We start from the raw sequence: 19,732 nt of genomic DNA, 5'->3' as shown, positions 1-19,732 counted from the left end.
TTCATTTCACCAGCTGGCTGTAAGTTGTTCAGACTCTTTGGCCGACTTCAATTTTCTTGTCTCCATTTCCCCAATCCACCTGCCCAAGAAATTTCCTAGATCCTTACTATCCTGCCTCATTATGAGTCTGCATTCCATACAAGTGAAGTTTTGCAATGTTCCAGAATGTTCTATGATAGGAGGCTGCTAGGCTCAGCTCAGGAGGACATCCAGGGGCAGTGTACCTTTATCCAGGGACTGTACTCAGACCGCAGTGAAGTTCACCATCCAGCATGGGTTTCAAGGCCTCCACTGTGTCAGGGTGAGCCAGAGCCTGGAGACAGAGTGGAGAGCAAGAGTAGGACCCTGGCTCTGTGACTCTGGCACTGTCGTGGGGGCAATGGGCCATTAGCAGAAATGACAAGAGGAAATGTAAGCATGACCCAGGGCTGTGAGGAAAGTTCCTGATGTCATGGTAGCAGGTGACCAGGAGACCTACAGAACCTCTTCCACTCATCTCAGTATGATCAGAAAGATGTAAAAGACAGTGGCATTTGAAAGAGAACAATTATGCCCAATCATAGAACAGGAGAGATCTCTTGGAAATTAAAAATATCAACATAACTATGATTAATTCAGTAGGTGAGCTGGAAGATTCATATTGGTCTCCTACTGAGTCCTACAAATGGGAAAGTGGGGGAAGCTGGAGAAAAGACCTATTAGTCTGTCAGTCAAGGGATTGCAATATGTTTATAATATCTGTCTGAAAATAATAAAGAGTAGTAAATGATTTAAAATTTTTTAGGATACTTCTCAAGGTTTACTGATAAAATTTACATTTTGAAGGCCTCATCAAAGTCTCACTACAGCAGATAAAAACACACCCGCACCGTGAGACATCACAATGGAGTTTCAGAAAGAGAGTGGGAGAGACTTGAAAACTTCAAGAGGCAGCAGATGTGGGCCTGGGGACTAGAAGACATTGAAGCAATGCTTTCCTATTTGTAATGAAAAAATATTCCTAAAACAGGGTTCTATATCGAGACGTGAAAAAGGGCGAGGACAGCCTATAGTTTCTTCATGTATTTAGAGTTTTAATAGTTAACTTTTCACATACTCTCTTGGAACATGCTAACGGGCAAAGTGGGAAAAATGAAGGATTAAGCCAAAAAAGAGGAACATGTGGGATCCAGGTGACAGAGGAGCCAGAACAAGAGAGGCCAGGTCTGCTGAAGATGAGGTGAAGGACATCCAGGGTGTCTGCCCAGCTCCAGGTGTGCGAGGATATAGTCCACCTGTGGCAGGACCGAGGGCTGTGGACAGGTGAGGGCTCTGCAGAGATGAAAGTGGTTGAAATATCTGATGGGTTCCAATATGTACTCGTGAAGATTGAGACTGTGGGGAGAGCAGTGGAATGAACGTGTGAAACCAGACAGAACAGCCCCATGGCTGACATAGGACCAGATGCAATGACCAACCACCCCCTACCCTGGTGCAGACCAATCAGTGGAGACCTTGACCCTAAGTCCCTCAGTCCCCTATGCAACCCGTCCCCTAGAAGCCATCAGGGAGCCAGGTCTGAGAGCAACAACTCACCTGTGACCCTGGGTTTGGTGCCACTTCCTTAAATAAACATTTCCTTTCCTTTTCTTTTTTGTTTTCCTCACCCAATGACATTTCATTTTCATTGCTTTGAGAGAGAGGAAGGGAGAGAGAGAAACACCGATGTGAGAGAGAAACATCAATAGGTTGCTTCCCCTGAGCGCCCAGGCCCTGGATTGTACCTAAACCTATGTGAGTGCCTGACCAGGGGTCAAACCCACAACAGTTTGGTGAATGGGTCAGCACTCCAACCCACTGAACCACCCTCGCAGGGCTGACATATCTTCTTTGGTGAGGTGTTTTTCTAGAATATTGATCACTTTTTTTGAGTTGTTTTCTTATTGTTGAGTTTGAGGATTCTCATGCATAGCATAAGACAAGTGATTAGCAACATTTTCTCCCGGTCTGTGGCCTGAGCTATTTTCACAGCCATAACAGCAACACTAATGCCCAGGTGTATTTTCCTGGGAAGACGAATCAGAAGTGACTCACTGTGATGGTTTCTTTTAGATGACTTTGGGGACTGAGGGAGCAGGGGGACAATGTGACTCATTTAATTTTGTGTATTCTTAAGAGTTTTTTTTTAATTCTCTTGTATGTGCATGAATAAAGTTTTCAAAGAACCAGTTACTTTAAAACCCCTACACTTATAAACCTCCTGACAGATCATCCTCAGATCATGATTTAAGATTCAGGTTCTGACCCTGTTCTCTAGGACCAACTATTTTCTTAGAAATTATTCCTGAAAAAGGTGGCTAGGTTGTGTGGGCAAATCCTCCCACTGAAAATAACTAAAAATGCCATGTATAATGCCCAAACCAACTCCTTAAAAGCAACAAGGAATGTGATGAGATACGAATGACCACACCCCAAAAGAAGGGAGAGACCCAGCTTGGCCTCCACAGAGGGCCGCGCCCTGAGTGAGCAGTGGGGGGAGGTGAGCAACGTCATTGCCCAGAGCCCAGACACGAAGCCCCACACTGTCAGCTCTGGGCTGAGCTCTTGACTTTCCTCCCCGTCTGCCTTCCCTTCTATACATGTAAACAAAGCATTTTTTATTGATTTTGTGTATATAGAAAATGTACAATTCAGATGATGAATGTATATTCACTGTTAAAATTATAAAATGTTAAAAGTTATAAATGACAAATTCTTACTAAACTAAAGGGGTTCTGTTGGGAACCGCCCTGCCTGGTTTCAGAATCTGTAACCCACCTCCCCCCATGGCTAAGGCTGAGTGAGAGACCTTGGGACCCTAAGCCACTAAGGAGACAAAGTTTATCTCCCTGGCAGGGGCACCACCTCTGACCCCTTTACTATTTTCCCCTGCTTGGCCCAGAGCCTTACCCGTTAGCCAATGACGGGTAAGATTCCTCAAGGGAGGGACGACCTAAGACAGGCATGGTCATGAAGAGGCCCTCAGGGAAGGATTTGGGGGGCCATAGAAAAAGGGGGTGATGGACCCTTGCCCCTTGGCTTTGACATAGCCTGAGTCCTCATTCTATCTGCAAGGAGTCTCCTAATCTCTTGGCTGCCTTACTTCCCCTGCCTGACTTAAGCCTGAAACAATGACAGAGGGCAGTCAGCCCAGTGCTGGAAAGGGCAGTTCCCGGGGCTATCAGGCCTAAGAAAGAATGCATAAAATCCTGTGAAACCTGCTTTGCTAATACCCTCAATTTAAATGATAAGGGTCCAAGCCTGAAATGAGCTTGTTTCCCCAAATTTTTATGGCCCTTTAGCTATCTGACCCTGACTCTAAATAAGCCCTCATAGTACTTTGAATGTTATCTATTGTTTGATCCTTACTGCCTGACAGTGATTGAGCTTTACCTATATGCCCTGTATTTCTGTGCAAATTGAACCCAATAAAAGCCCATTGAGGAAAAGGCTCCTGGCCCTTCTCCTTTGAGAGATCGGCCACCTTTCCTCGCCAAGCAGATCATGTCTTGGTAGACTTATTCTCACCCGTGGCAGATGGGGGAGGAGGGTGGGGGGCGGAGTCCCCCCACAGGGTTGGTTCTCCTGTGCATGTTAAAGCCCAATCAAATGCAAACAGGAGTTTGCAGCAAAGAAAGTAAAGGCAACTGATATCTATCCCTCTGTCTCTCTCTCTCTCATCAATAAACAAATCCTCAGGTAAGGATTAAAAAGAAAGACTTTTGACATCGAACAATATCCTTTGTTATGGTTGCAGAGCCTCCTATACGTGTTTATCGGGTCCCTTGAAGGTTTCATTTTCTCCTGTGTGGATTAAATCTCGCGTTGTTTTGTGCAGGAACGTGAGCGCAGGCTCGCAGCCCAGAGGCAATGGGCTGAGCCCTGCAGTCTGGGGGAGCAGTGGGGAGACCATCCAGGCGCGATGCCTCTGTGCTGTTCGCACAAGCACAGTGTCGCACAGCCACACGTTTCTCAGGGTGGGTCCCCGCCGTTAGGCGGCATGTGAATGAGTGGAAGTGCATCAAATAAACACACCGGGCACCTTACACATACATGAGGTTGTGTGTCAATTCTATTTTAATTTAAAAATAAAGTTCTAGTGGATTTTATGTACAACATTGGCATTCAGTGAAGGATCAATAAAGAGTGTAATTAAAAATATTATAAACACTGACATCCACAGGCTAGATTGTCAAGAGTCACTTCCAACAGTTCACAACCCCAGGAGCTCTAGGATCCCTGAACGTCCGCAGTAAGGGACGAAGAGCAGGAAAACAAGAACCCAACTAGGAGAGGTCTGCACCCACCAAAGTTGAGGGTCCCATCACACAACGATGAAAAAAGCAGAAATGGAATTCAGCACATAGGAGGTGACACAGGTGACCGCCAGCATCAGCACGGTGTGGGTGGCTCTGGTCTCTGGAGGGCATTGGTGGCGGCTGCGGGGGTGTGACTGTGCTGCAGCCTCTGGTGGTGTCTGTGCAGGTGAAGCACCATGGAGACGCTGGGCCAGACCCCGAGGACAGTGAACGTGACACAGGACATGACCACAGGATGGCAACACTTATATTAAAACCCGAGTGTGGGGAAGAAAGATGGTGGCCGCCACGCGACAGAATTTGGATCAGCTCATGCCTTCCAGCGGTTCTCATAAAGATCTGACAGCGAGTGTGGTCAGACCCTGGGAAAAGGTGTTCAGTTATCTGGAGCAGAACAACTAGAAGCTGGAAGCCTTGGTGGAAGCCGTGGTAAATGAGAATGTCAGCCTCCCGATCTCTCGACCGTTGCTGACAGACTTCTGCACTCACCTCCCTAACTTGCCTGATAGAACAGCTGAGGGAACCCATCATTTCACCTTGGGAAGGATCCAGCAAGGTGGCATGTCATTTGAGGAGCAGGTTGCTTCCATGAGAGAGCGTCTGGCATCCCCATATGAGGGGAGGGGACTGGACAAATGCAGCCCGAGTGCTGGCGATTATTCCTTTGCAAACGGGACAAAGAGTACAGTGTGGATTGTGACCTGGAGCTGTCCCTGAAGACAGCTCGGCTCGGTCTGCAGGGCGATGATCCTGTCCAGGCAGAGGCTTCCGTAAATCCAGCCCCATTGCTTCAGAACGAATCAACCACCAAACAGTTACAGAGGCACGATAGGTGTGCCAGGCACGTGTTCTTGATTGTAGAAGGAGATTCACTGAAGCTGCGCAAAGGTACAGTGAGCTCTCTTACAAGGCAACAGGGCACAAAAGCGGAAGACTAGAGGCTTTAAAACCTGCCTGGCGCTGACACATCCCACAGCCGTCCTTCCTGGCAGCCCCTGTGACACCCGGCACTCACCTGCCCTGCCCCAGACTCTAACCCCACACGTCAGTTACTCCATGTCTCCTGTGCGGGGCTCTTACCTGCGCGGCCCCGTGTGGGACGTTTGCCTCTAGCTCCAGTGAACCCCACAGACCCGCGCACCGCCTTCCACAGCCCCCGTGGGCTCCAATCACACCTCCCGCGGTCGCTCAGGCGCGTAAGTCCTGCAACCTCTTGACCGCCCCTCCCACAAGCGCGGTCCAGGCGCCTCCCTGGCGGTGGAGGCGGGGGACAAGGAGTCCGCTAAGGCTGGCTGGGTGGTCACACCGGCTGCTGAACCTTCTATGGGGCACGGAGATCGACTTCGTGTGTGAGGAGCTTCCCGAACACCCGCCCCTCAAGGACGGTGGCTAGCAGCCCGGCGCAGTCACCCTTGGGGACAGCGCCACAGCCAGATGGGGCGGCAGACGGGGCCTGGGTGTCCCGGGAACACGCCTTGCAGACGCGCCTTGCAGACCCGCCTCCCACCCGGCCCCGCCACCAGCGCGGAGTCTCGCGGGCAGGCCCACTCCTCCTGGCTCAGACACGGCGCTGCTAGCGGATCCTGGAGACAAGGGACACGGGGGACCCTGGGCACAGCCCTTCTGTCCTACAACACTGTTACAGTCCCCGTCCCCTCGTGTCCGAGCCCATGTGCTCTACGAGCCTCAGCATCTCGCCTGGGACTTATCAGCGCTGAGACTCAGCGTGACACGCTTGCCAGGGGGACAGCAGGGACGCACTCGGAGGCCAAGGCGCGAAGGGGTAACTCCGCACAGGTGAGCCCAGCTGCCGGGCTGGCGTTCCCACCTCTCAGAGGGAAGAGAGGGTCCCAGCAGCTGAGCTCGTCCTGTGCGGGCACACATGGGAGTCGGGCAGGGGCCCTGGACAAGGGGACACAGTCAGGGAGAGGGACTGAGACCTCCCGTGGGGGAAAGGCCAGGGCTGGCTCTGCAACCGCTTCTGTAAGACTCTTAGCCTGCTCACAGAAGCCCCACCCTCCTGGGCTGAGCGCCTGCCAGGGCCCCACCTCCTCCCACCGTCCTGTGTGGGGCTAGTTTCTTCTTATTTTTAAAAAATTTTTATTTATTTATTTTTAGACAGAGGGGAAAGGAGGAAGAAAGAGAGGGAGAGAAGCATCAATGTGTGGTTGCCTCTCACCTGCCCCCTACTGGGGACCTGGCCCACAACCCAGGCATGTGCTCTGACTGGGAATCCAACAGGCAACCCTTTGGTTCACAGGCCAGCCCTCAATCCACTGAGCCACACCAGCCAGGGCTACAATTTCTTTTTTCAAAATCAATTTATTGATTGATTTTAGAGAGAGATGGAGGGAAATGGGGTGAGGGGGAGAGAGAGAAAGAAATCGCTTGGTGGTCCCACTCATTCATACAGTCTTTGGTTGACTTTTGCACAGCTCCTGACCCGGGATTAACCCTGCAACCTTGGCATATTGCGATGACGCTCCAAGCACATAAATTTAATTTAAAAAACCACATTGTAATAATTTAAGGGGGTGGGCGGGGCAGGAGATGGCAATGAGGAAAAAAGTGGGACACCAGTAATGGAAGAATAATTTAAAATACACCATAATAATTTAATTAAGAAAACCCCAATAATTTAATTAAAAAAAAAAACCAAGGGGAGGTACAATATCTACAAAAACAAAGAAACAACAAATATCCAAAAGATGGGGGCTGCAGACCAGGCCCAGGCCGCAGCCCAGGCTGACGCGGCCACAGGAAGCCCTCACTGAGCACAAGGCCCGGGTGACATTCAAGTCCCTGGGATCCCAGGTCCTGGTGGGACAAGGTTCTCCTGAAGCGGCAAGGACAAAGGAGCAAGAAAAATGACCACGTCAGAGCCCATGACGCATGGAGCCTGACTGGGCCCTGGTGCGCCCCGCTCCTCACAGCCGCTCCTGACCCCACCTGCAACAGACTCTGCACCCAGATTCTGGAAGGTCCCCAGGTTCTCAGTCATTGGTCTCTTCTCTCGCATTGTAGGTTCTGCTCCTTCATTTAACCCATTGACCCTCTATAGGAAGGATTTGAAAAAACAATTCATACCCAGATTCTGATTTCCAACTGGGAAACTGGACATTAAAACAAAATGGAACAGGAAGTGAGCATTGTGATGGGGACTCTGCCGGTACACAACAGTCCCCAGGGGAGAGGACACAGGTCCCTGTGGGGAGGGTGGCCAGATGATCAGCCCCTCACATGATGACACTGATGAGAACACAGACACATTCCGATGCCAGGTGCAGAAACAGCAGGCGGGGATCCTTGAAGTCCCAAGGGGAGGCTGCAATGACTGTTTCAGCACCGAGACCCACCGAAAGCAGCTCTGTCACGCTGGGAAAGACAGTTGTCATGAACAAATTCAGGTCAGTGTCAGAAGTGTCACATTCCCCCACAGCCACCACATGCTCAGAATGTCCCACTCTGAGAATCCCCAAAACACAGCTGTGACCCTCAGTCCCAGTCCCCCCAATTCCTGCCCTCAAGGTCTCACCCTTAGGAGCTGTGAGAGACACATCAGAGCCCTGGGCACTGTCACTGCCTGGGGAAGACACAACAGCAGAGTTACGGGGTGGGGGAGCCTCCCTCACAGACTCCAGCCCACACTCTCCCAAGGGTCCCACATGTCACCTCCTCAACACCCAGACTTACAGGCAGCCTGAGAGTATCTCTCCCTGCCTCTGCCTATGGGAAGAAAACATTCTGTGAGAAGTCAGGGGGAAGGCTGGGTCCCATGACCCTAAAGGAACCCCACACTCCTGAAGTGCAAGGAAGTTTCCAGAACTGTGACTGAACACCCAGGATAGGATCAAGAAATATGGGGACAGTACCTGTGTGGTGACTGGACCAACCACCTGTCTGGAAGTCGGTCCTCAGGAAGGACCTTCCCCTCTGACCTCTAACAGCTGGGGATCAGTCCCCATTGCTAGAATCATCAGGTGATAAATGTGTCCTTCACTTTCCCACGGGCCTCACTAAAGAGTCTGTGGTAGGAAATAGGCCCAAGATGGACAAGCACCCGTGAGGGGATGCGATGCCCATTAAGGAGGCAGAGCACACTTCCACCTGGGCTTGGCCCCCAGGGGACAGGAACCTCAGCCCCACCCCTTGCCCACCTGAGCGCCTCCTCCTCCACAGCACAGCTCCAGCGGCCACAGCTCCAAGGAGACCCAGGGCGGCAGCAGCGATGCCCACGGTGGTCATGGTGGTCTGAGGAGGGGGGTCTGTGAGGGGAAGGTGAGAGGCCAACCTCAGGCCTGAGTCCTGACCCTGCTCAGGGACGCCCTGAGGAGAGGCTCTGAGCCCACGCCCCCTCCTCACCCCATCTCAGGGTCAGGGGCTCAGGCAGCGCCTGGTGCTGCACACGGCATGTGTATCTCTGCTCCTCCCCAGGAGGCACATCCATGGCCGCCCACTTCTGGAAGGTCCCGTCCCCCGCAGGCCTGGTCTCCACCAGGTCCATTTCCTGGGTCAGGTCCTCCCCATCACGCTGCCAGGTCAAGGTGATGTCCGAAGGGTAGAAGCCCAGGGCCCAGCACCTCAGGGTGACCTCATGGTCAGAGATGGGGTGGTGGGTCACGTGTGTCTTTGGAGGGTCTGAGGGGAGGGTGAGGAAATTCAGGAGCTTTGCTTGGCCATGGGACACTCCAGCAGTGCTCATGTGACCACCCTGAGAGGGGACAGGACAGCGGGGTGGGGGAAGGGAGAGCACCACCCGGACACCAGCCTGGACAGAGGCACTTGGGATAATCTCCTATATCATGGAAAGTTCCAGAATCAGGGTAAGAACCTAGGGTAGGAGCGTCCAGGTCTCTAAGGGGAGACACAGACTCAGGTGGAGGCTGATGACTCAGCAAACTCGGAGTCAGGCCTCCAGAGACGGTCTCAGCCTGAGAACCAGGGAGAGTGTCCTGTGCACCAGGTGCTGCAGGGCGTGAGGGAGCCGCTGTGGGGTGTTTCAGGGAGAGACTGGGTTCCTTATTGTCCTTTAGAGAAAGCTGGGCCCGCGGGGAGTCACATAATAAGGAAATCTGGGGGACTCTTCCTTCTGCCACCAGGAGGCACATTCTGACACAGCCCCATTTTCCTCCTCTCCTTGTAGGAAGCCGCCCCAGCCCACAGGTCCCCTCCTCGGGGAGGCCCGCCCCCTGGTACCTGCTCGGAGGAGCATCTCATTCCCCTTCTCCAAGAGCAGGCGGAGCCGGTGCACGCACGTGTCCTCCAGGAAGAATCTCCTGACGTCCGCTTCAGGGACCCGCACCAAGGGGTGCCAGCTGATCCCAGACGCCATGTACACCGTGGTCCAGGAGCGCAGGTCCTTGTTCAGGGCGAGGTAGTCGGTGCCGTCGTAGGCGAACCGACTGTACCCGCGGAGGATGCGCCCGTCTGACCCCAGGACGCAGCGGGTCCTATCCTGGAAGGTGTGAGATCCTGACCCGGCCCCGAGGTCAGCCTCGCTCACTTAGCCCAGCCCAGCCCACACCTGGCCACAGCCTCGGGGTGATTCTGGGACCCTGAGACTCAGGGTGTCCCTGGCCCCTGTATGGGGATGGGGGTCGTTCCCGGACCCGGGCGCCAGTGGCTCACCGTCCTCGCTCTGGTTGTAGTAGGCGAGAAGCTTGTTCAGGTTCGCTCGGGAAGTCTGCTCATTGTGCTTCATTTCCCGTGTCTGTTCCTCCCCCAAATCTGGATCCTCCAGCTCCACCCACGGCTGCTGCGTCCACGGTACCCGCGGCTCCAGCCTCGGCCTCGCTGCGCCGCTGTCGAACCGCACTTTCTCCGTGCGGTCCACGGAGCCGACAACGATGTACCGGTATTTTCTGCCGCCCGGTGTGGACACGGCGGTGCTGAAATATCTCAGGCTGTGGGGACCAGGGCGGGGGGGTGTGGGGGCTGGGGGCGGGCAGGACACGCGTCCTGGGTCCGCGGTAGGGGCCCTAGCGGCAGGGGGTTCGGGCGACAAAACGGGGGCGGCGGTTGAGAGGAGGGGGAAGGGGGCACAGCCGGGCGAAGCGGGAATCTGGGGTCTGGGCCTGGGGGGCTGTGATGCGCCTTCTCCAGGTCGTTGGGCTCCCGCGGGATCCCCTCTGTCCTGCCCCGCACTCACCAGCCCCGGTCCTTCTCAGGGCCAGGGCCCCGGAGAGCAGCAGGAGCAAGGTTTGGGACCCCTGAGCTTCTGGGGAGGAGGAGTTCTGGTCACCAGACCCATCCTTGGGAGTGAGAACTGGGGCAGGGGCGGGGTCCAGGCCTGGGGACCTGGGGCTTTGTCCTGACCCCTCCTCCTGTGGGAAACTGTCCTCCCCCCCAAGAACGCGGGCATCCGGTGTAGTCAAGCTTTGTGAACAGACGGAAGAGGTCGTTCAGGGCATTAATTTAACTATTTATGCTTCTCATTCCCTTGACTCTTTACTGACCCACTCAGCACTTCACATCCCACTCAACACTGGTCTGTCCTTCCGTCCGCTGGCTTCTCGGGACGTATCCTACTCTCTGCACCTGATATTATTTTAACTTGGTGTGATCGCCTTAACCCTGCAACTCTTACCCCCTTTACAGCATGAAGACAGTTGTGTTCTGCTGACTGACCACCTACTGGCTCCTAGGACTGATTTACAGGAAACTCGTATTGATGGCGCTGCTGTAATGTGGTTACAGAGGGATCTTATCTGAAGGATGAATCGGAGACATTAGTGAGCTGGATATGGAATAACTTCCATGGTGGACATCATCGAAAGCTCTCATCGACTGGAAGTGAAATCCACCCAGCAAGCTGAACTGACTGCTCTAACTCGGGCTCATCACCTGGACGAAGACCCAGGAGCCAATGTTTACACTGAGAGTCGTGTGCACTTGGTGTGGCCATGACTGTGGGATGATGGGGAAGTGCGGAAGCCTCCTCGCTTCCTCAGGGTGGCCCATAGAGAAATGCAAAACTGGTTGCAGAATTATTAGATGCCACGCAGAACCCATCACAATGGGCAATTATCAAAATTTCAGGGCATGCTAAAGCTACCACCGTGGAAGTGAAAGGAAGTCGTTTTTCCGACGCTGGAGCTAGGGATGAAGCATTGGACAAATTATCCAGATCCAAGAATGTTCCCTGCTTTCTGTTAAGTCAGTAAAGGATTATTGTTTAGAGTTTCAACAGACAGCTAAGGAGGAAGGAAAAGGAATATGGCAACGAAAGGGGAAAACTTTGACCCAGACAGTCAGAAGTAGCTTGGACCCAGTCAGAACCTATCTTACTTGTAGGGGCCCAACTCCCTGCGCTTGAACCTGTCCATGAGCCACTACATTGGGGTCCTGGAAAGGTGATTTCATGGAGTGAAGATGTGACTGGAGACCTTCCCTGCTGTGGCTCATGAGTACAGCCAGTGTCCTATCTGTCCCATGTACAGCCCGACTCAGGGCTGGCAGCGACCTTCCCTGTCACAGTGTGCCTTATCCTTGGACTCACCAGCCATGTGCTAGTGGCTGGATGTCCATGAAACAAGAAAAAAAAATCAATGTGTTCCTATTTCAAAAAGTATTGTTATTACTTGGTGAGCAGATATTACTTGGAGATACTCACCACTCGCTTGCATCCTGGATGCTTGTGGGAAGCCCTATGGAATACTCAAACTCTAGCTCATCTGGGGGTAACCTCTACCCATTTACCTATGCCATAGGAAGCTCAACACTTCCGGGGTCCATTCTGTGTATCCCCGTTTAAACTTCTGATGTTCGAATTGCTGGATGGACTGAGGGCATGGTTCACCCTGGGGCTGTATGTTAGGTGGGGAGAAGGTCTCTACTCTACCTAAGTGTCTTTTTTTTTTACCCTCACCAGAGGACAGGTTTGTGTTGGTTTTAGAGACAGAGAGGGAGGGTGGTGGTGGAGTGTGAAGAGATAGAGAATGAGAGACATTGGTTGCCTCCAGAAGATGCCCCGACCCGGGCTCAAACCCTCAACCTTCAGCGGTACGGGACAATGATCCAACCAACTAAGCCCCCTGCCTGGGCCACGTGAGTGTCTCACCCGCAGCCATAACCCCTCCTCCCATCTGGTGACCATCAGTTTGTGACACCTGACCTAATCTTGTCTTTTTTTTCCTTAGGCTGGTGGAAAAGAAAAACAATCCTCTGTAATTCTAATTTGTGGCCAAGAAGTTGCTTTGGGAAAGGATGATTGGTCCTTACAGATGGGGAAAACCACGGTTCTCTGTCTCAAAATTAATTGTTTAAGTTTGTATTGCTTCTTTCCGTCTTTCAAAATGTTTTCTAATGAGTCAGTTGACAATGGTGGGGCCAGATCTGTGTTCACCCGGGTCCTTAATTTGCTCCTAGTTGGGGAGTCTGGAAGGAATCCTGTGGGGAAGTCAGTCGGCTGCAGAAAGAGCAGCGATGCACCAGCTAAAAGGAGGAAGGAGAGCCCTGCCTTACTCTCCTCCATGGCTGTGCCCTGGATGAGGCACTTCTCAAGACAGGAAGAGGGGGAGGTAGGCTGTGCCATTTAGGTTTAGAGAATCACGCTGCGAGTTCATGTATATGTGAAGTTTGAGGTTTGGTTTCTGTTAAATAGCTTCCTGCTTATTTGGCCTTTATTGTCCAAACCTAAAGAGGCTAGATGGGATTTGCTTTGTGAGTGACAACCACCTACACTCCCAACAATGTTTGGTTCACGGAGTAATTAATTCTAAAACCTGGGTTGGGTCAGCTCACAGGTGTCCGACAGGTGGCTCCCTCACCCTGTTTGGAGGTGGCCTGGCGCCCTCTGACCTACTTTCTGAACCTCTTGCCCCAGGTCCGGAATTTGCCTGACTCCAGGACTGTGAGCAGTTTAGTATTGTCTCTAAATTTATGTCTCTTCGTGCCCTAAGACCTCTTGACTCAGCCTGGATTTTGGATATTAAACATAGCCCTGCTGGCTGGCTCAGTTGGTTGGAGTGTCCTCTCATCCCCCAAAAGGTTGCAGGTTCGATTCCCCATCAGGACACATGCCTAGGTTGAGGGCAACTGGTCGATGCTTCTCCCTCTCTCTGCCTCTCCCTCTAAAATCAATTAAAATAAATCATATCCTTGGGTGAAGATTAAAAAATAAAATAAACATAATGGAGAGTGTGGCACATTCCGCGGCTTCATGGCTTTTAACCTTCTATGTCAGATCATGGGGCAGCTGCCAAAGAACCAAAAAAAAAAAAAAAAAGGCAATTAAGACATTTCTCTATCCCTGACTGGTTAGCTCAGTTAGTTAGAATGTTGTCCCGATACCCAAGGTTGCAGGTTTGATCCCTGCCAGGTCAGGGCACATACAAGAATCAACCAATGAGTGCCTCAAGTAGAAAAATAAAGCGATGTTTCTCTCTCTTTCTCCCTTCTCTCTCTCTAACGTCAATCAAAAAAATTTTAAAAGACACATTTCTCTAATATGTGTGCACTGTGGCCCCACTCAGGATGGGTAAGAAAGGCAGAATGAAGCCCTGGTTGGTGTGGCTCAGTGAATTGAGCGTGGGCTGTGAACCAAAGGGTCACCAGTTCAATTCCCAGTCAGGGCATATGCCTGGGTTGCAGGCCAGGTCCCCAATTGGGACCACATGAGAGGCAACCACACAATGATGTTTCTTTCTCTCTCTTTCTCCCTCCCTTCCCCTCTCTGTAAAAATAAATAAATAAATAACCAGTGACCAAAAAAAAAAGAAAAGAAAAGAAAAAGAAAAAAACCCAGAGCCAAAATTAGTTAAAAAAAAAAAAAAAGGAAAGAAAGAAAAAGAAAGGCAGAATGAAGATGTCAGGTCTGAATTTCTGTGGAGGGGGTCTGGGTCAACCAATAATCAAGGTCTTGGAGAGAAAAGATCCATCGAGCCTCTCAGCCCATGCTCACCAGGTGAAACGAGGCCACCCCTGGCCACTGGCCCACCCCAGAGCTCTTTAAGCCCCGCTGGGGTCGGTGCTGCCTGGGGATTAACATCTGAGCTGCTCAAGTGGGAATGTTCTCAACAGTCGCCTGCTGAGGCCTCGAGTCTCTTTGTGAAGGAGACTAGTAACACTGCCGACCCCAGAGGGCTGAAGTGCTGTAGGGCTCTTCAGTCATTAGCACCCAATTCCTGTCAGAGAAGGTGGAGACAATTACGGCAGTGGGTGGTGGTATGGTGAGTAAAGTGTCACACGAGAGTCCTGGATGAGAGTAATGAGGTGTTAATAGACACCTTTGATGGAATGTTCTCCAGTCCTAAAAAGAAGGCAATCCTGCCACAGCCAACAGCAGGGATGAACCCCGGGGGACTTCATGCCCGGTGAAGTAACCAGTCACAGAAAGACAAACACTGCAAGATTCCACTTTTGTGAAGTATCTAGAACAAAGTCCTAGAAGCAGAGTGTGGAATGGTGGTTTCCAAGAGCTGGGGGAGAGGGAAAGCGGGGAGTTATTATTCAACAGGTGTAAAGTTTCAGGTACGCAAGGTGAACAAGTTCTGGAGATTTCCTGAACAGCATCGCCTGTTTCTAGTTAGCAACACCACAATGCACGCTTAAAATCTTGGTAAGAGAGTTGCCCCGGCCAGGTAGCTCAGTCGGTTGGAGTGTTGTCCCAATGCACCAGGGTTGTGGGTTTGATCCCCGGTCTCGGTGCACGCAGGAAGCAACCAATGAATGTGTAAATGAATGGAATGACAAATCGATGTTTCTCTCTCTCCCTAAAAATCAATAAAACAAAAACAATGTTGGTAAGAGCATAAATCTCATGAAATCTCATGTTCGGCATTCCTAGCACAATTACGAATAAAAGATACAATTACGAATAAAAGATATTTGCAAATTCTAACTTCTGCCCTTTCTGCCCAGACCTTATTGTCCAAGAATAGTCACTGATGCCCTCATGCACTAAGGCTCCATTCTAGATGCTTCTATGAAAGTTGAGACAATGAGCAAGATAGCTTCTCTGGGGAAGCTTAGAGTGCGGGGAAAGCGGACACTCGGATTAGGAGCGGAGTGGTCCTCACCGCAGTCCCCACTTGCCCGCCACTGGAAGTGGGAGAAGGTTGTTTACAGAAGCCCAAAGATTATAACACAGAGGGAGAGGCTATCAGTACTGTCATGGGCATGTGCGGGAAGGAAGATCGTTCACACCTGAGGTGGAAGAAACAAGCCTCAACACTTTCACATCACCCTCTGAGTTGCATCAGTCAAGGGGCAAGCCAGCCAATGGGAGGAGAGGGATGCTAAGCCAATCAGAGGGCAGGAAGAACCTTTTAGTCTCAGCGTCCATAGAGGCTTTTTGATGGTACCAGCCTGGAGGACCAGCGGCTGGATCAGGTGAGGATGTCTTCTCTCGGACCTTTCTTTCTTCTTCTTTCCCCCGTCTCAGCACTAACTGTAGGTCTGGGGTACATTAGGAATGAGGTACCCATTGGTTTTGGGTACCCAAAAGACCAAGTCCTGCCCCTTTGGCTGTGCCAAGGATGTTTCGAGGTGAAAAGCTCTTAAATTAACAGAGAAGTGGTGCATGCAGCACTTCTCTTGAAACCTCCCTGTTTCCAACGCTAAACTGGGTGAGGAAATGGGACTGAGGCTTCCTAGTTTTCTCAGATTGGATCAGAGCCCTGGCCAGGTGGTTGGGGTGTCATCCTGGTATGCCAAGGTTGCATCCCACGTCAGTGTTCACACAACAATCAACCAGTGAGTGCATAAATAAGTGGAACAACAAACGGATGTTCTTCTTTTTCTCCTTTTGCCTCTCTCTAAAATCAATAAATCAAAAATAAAAGAAAAAATAAAACTGAGCTCTGGCTCAGGCACACCGGTGGCTCACAGGTTGGATTCCCAGTCAGGGCACATGCCTGGGTTGCGGGCCAGGTCCCCAGTAGGGGGCGCGTGAGAGGCAAGCACACACTGATGGTTCTCTCCCTCTCTTTCTCCCACCCTTCCCCTCTCTGAAAAGAAATAAAATCTATTTTAAAAAGGATAAAATAAAATTGAATCGGAGACTGAATTGGAGGACTTTGGGTATTGGAGAACTAATACCCAAAGTCGTCCAAAGTCAAAGCCTTGAACTTGGTTGGTCTCTCAGTTCTGATTGTGAGATTCACGTAACCTGGGGAGACCAATGAAAAGCAGGTGTTAGGTAAGGGGGAATTACGGGAGGGAGAGGCAGACAGGAAACAGGGAAAGTTGAGTGTGAGTGTGACTTGGTGCTGTGCTAGTTTGGATGGATGATTGGCTTCCAGCCACTAATCTTTTCTTTTACCATCCAGGAGTTCTAGTGGGTCCTCATTGTATGCTAAATCATACGCAAATGATTTTGTCACTAATGTTGGTTTTCTACAACCACCAGGGAGGGTGGGGGTGAGTCAGGTGATGTGAGTTGTGAAGTCAAGCAGGTTGTGCCTGTACTGTGGGGGCTACAGCGCGGAAAAGACGGTGGAACCCAACGTGGGCCTGTTGAGAGTTTGTGAGGGGTTAGGGCGTTTCGATGCGGTGCCCACCACCCGTCTGGACCTTGGAGTGGGAGGGTGGGGGCATTAACCAGCCAGCATATGAAGGGCTTCAGGGGACACAACTACCGCGTTCAGGAGGTTTCAGCTAGAAAAGGAATGAGACAGGAATGTTTACAGAAAAGCCTTACGACAAAAGAGTTTTGTTTATTTATATTTTTTAATTGTGGTGAAATGTTGGCCCTGGCCAGGTAGCTGAGTTGGTTAGAGATTAAAGCCTCATCCCAAAATGCCAAAGTTGTGGGTTTGATCCCTGGTTAGGGCACACACAGGAACCAACCGACGGGTGTACAGCAAACCGATGTTTTCTTTTCCCCTCTATTCCCTTTTCTCTCTCTCAAATCAATAAATTAAAATTTTGAAAAAATGTGGCAACATATCCATACAACAAAGTTTACTCTTTTAACCATTTTTTAAGATCAAATGTATTGAGGCAACATTGGTTAATGACATTATATAAGTTTCAGGTGTGTCATTCTATAATACACCTTCTGTGTATTCCACTGTGTGCTGAGCACCCAAAGTCTATCTCCTGTCTCCATATGCTTGACCTCCTTTGCCCTTACGTGAGCCGTTTTTAAGAGTATAGTTTAGTGGCATTGAATGCATTCCCATTGCTATGCAACCATCACCATCATCACCTCCAGAACGGGTTCACATCCCCGCCAGCTGAAACTCCACTAAACAACTCCCATTCCCCCTCCCCCAACATGTCTATTCCACTTTGCCTCTGTGAATTTGACTATTCTGGGCATCTCCTGTGAGTGGGATCATACAAGATGTATCCCTTTGTGCCTGGCTTGTTTTACTCTGTGATGTTTTCAAAGCTTCTCTGTGTGGTGGCATGTGCCAGCAGCCCATTCCTTTTCTATGGCTGAGTAATATTCCACTGCTCTTATAGACCACATGTTGTTTATCAGTTGGGTTGCTTCCACCTTGTGGCTCTTGTGAATAATACTGTTATGATCCTTGAGGTACAATTTAAAGCTTTTTGACACATGGGTTTTATTGACAATGGTAACTGTTTTTCTAGTTGTTCTTTTGAAATATTAGCCTACCATCAATCTCTAGGAACAAGAAGGCACATCTCCCAAGTAAGAGGAAAACCTGAATTTGCTTGGATGTTCTCTCCTCACTCCTTATTTCCGTCTCCTAGAATGAAATCACCTGCGATTTTCATGCCAGTTCAGTTTTCCTGTTACCAACATTGGGTTAGAATTCAGAGGTGTCCAACCTGCAGCCCAGGACGGCTATGAATGCAGCCCCAAAACAAAATCGCAAATTCACTTAAAACATTATGAGATTATTTCGTGTGTGTGATTACATGTCACAGTGGACTTAGTGTGTGGCCCAAGACAACTCTTCTTCTTCCAGTGTGGCCCAGAGACACCAAAAGGTTGGACACCCCTGTTAGATTATGTCAGGTATGGGCAGCGTGGTAGCACAAAGAAACTCTCAGAGGGTGCGGCTGGGAATCAGACCCTTTGATTCCTGAGGGAAAACTACTAACCTCATTCATGCAGGTTACAACCTCTGCTAGAAACCTAGAGAAATGCTTGCTTATAGGTGCCCAGACACATGTGAAAGCTTGTTCACAGACGCATCATTCATGTTGTTAAAAAAATAAAAAATAAAAAAAGCCCAACTAGAAAGCCCTCTACATGCCAGTCACCTATGGCGTCAGGGAATTGGAGTCATGCTCAGGCCTGCGGTTTGGGTGGCTGGAGCGTCATCCCGTCAACTGAAAGGTTGTGGGTTCAGTCCCTGGTTAGGGCATGTAAGAGGCAGCCGATCGATGTTTCTCTCCCTCTCCCTCTTCTCCCTTCCCTTCTGAAATCCATGAGCAAGTCCTTGGGTGAGGATTTTTTAAAAAAGGAATTGGAGTAGTAACGGTGGAATACTACATAGTAATACAACGGGACCGCATACAGCCCTACGGGTGAGCCTTACAAGAAGAACGCCAACAAAAGCAGGCCGTTTGCTAAAAGTGTATGACATCAAGCTGCTCTGCTTAGAATGCGTATCTCAGTTACGATATTATATTGCATATCATTTTATTTTTAAATAATACCGTACTAGTAAAATCAATTTTACTTTATTCTAACTGCCTTTCAAACTTTTTATTATTGGCTTGAGAGAGAGAGAGAGAAACATCAATTTGTCATTCCACTGACTCATGCAGTCATTAGATGATCCTTGCATGTGCCCTGACCAGGGATTGAACCCACAACCTTTGCCCATGGGGATGACGCTTAAACCAATGGAGCTACCCAGACAGGGCCTTACTACCTTTCTAATGTGTCTGTAAGAAAATTTTATTTCTGTTAAAGTATAAAATTTACTTTTTAAAGTTTACTTTTTAAAATTTGCTTTTCAATTACAGTTGACATTCAATGTTACATTAGTTCCAGGTGTACAGCATAATGGTTGGACATTTTTCTAAAATATTTTATTTATTTTTACAGAGGGGAAGGGAGGAAGAGAGGGAGAGAAACATCAGTGTGTGGTTGCATCTCACGTGGCCTCTACTGGGGACCTGGCCCACAACCCAGGCATGTGCCCTGACTGGGAATTGAACCACGGACCCTTTGGTTCATACACTGGCACTCACTCCACTGAGCCACACCAGCCAGGGCTAATAGTTCAACATTTATATGATTTATAATGTGTTCACCCGTTAATCCTAGTACCCACCTGGCACCATGTGTAGTTATAATAATTTTTTGACTATGCAATACTTCACATCCCTGGGACTATTCTGTAACTACCAACTTGTACTTCTCAATCCTTCACCTTTTCACCCAGCCCTCAACCCTGCTCCCGTCTGGCAACCATCAGTCTGTTCTCTGTATCTGTGAGTCTGTTTCTATTTTGTTTGTTTATTTT

At 50.1% G+C, this 19,732-nt stretch overlaps 1 protein-coding gene and 1 pseudogene across 1 annotated transcript; one reads left to right on the top strand and one right to left on the bottom strand.

Annotated features, from left to right (window-relative positions):
- The first annotated feature begins 4,604 nt into the window (after positions 1-4,604).
- On the top strand, positions 4,605-5,301 carry LOC112313878 (COP9 signalosome complex subunit 4 pseudogene; annotated as a pseudogene).
- A 2,272-nt stretch (positions 5,302-7,573) lies between these two features.
- LOC112313876 (patr class I histocompatibility antigen, A-126 alpha chain-like) lies at positions 7,574-18,361 on the bottom strand. The gene is made up of 8 exons (XM_053915877.1): positions 18,350-18,361; positions 10,486-10,546; positions 9,966-10,271; positions 9,534-9,809; positions 8,700-8,975; positions 8,495-8,602; positions 8,031-8,063; positions 7,574-7,920 (listed from the first exon to the last, which is right to left on the bottom strand). The coding sequence occupies exons 1-8, from the start codon at positions 18,359-18,361 to the stop codon at positions 7,574-7,576; spliced, it is 1,419 nt and encodes a 472-aa protein (XP_053771852.1).
- Positions 18,362-19,732: the final 1,371 nt, after the last annotated feature.

This window comes from Desmodus rotundus, chromosome 12 (genome assembly GCF_022682495.2).
Source record: "Desmodus rotundus isolate HL8 chromosome 12, HLdesRot8A.1, whole genome shotgun sequence".
Lineage (NCBI taxonomy): Eukaryota > Metazoa > Chordata > Mammalia > Chiroptera > Phyllostomidae > Desmodus > Desmodus rotundus.
The sequence above is the reverse complement of the archived record's forward strand: the minus strand, read 5'-3'. Positions and strand labels throughout refer to the sequence as shown.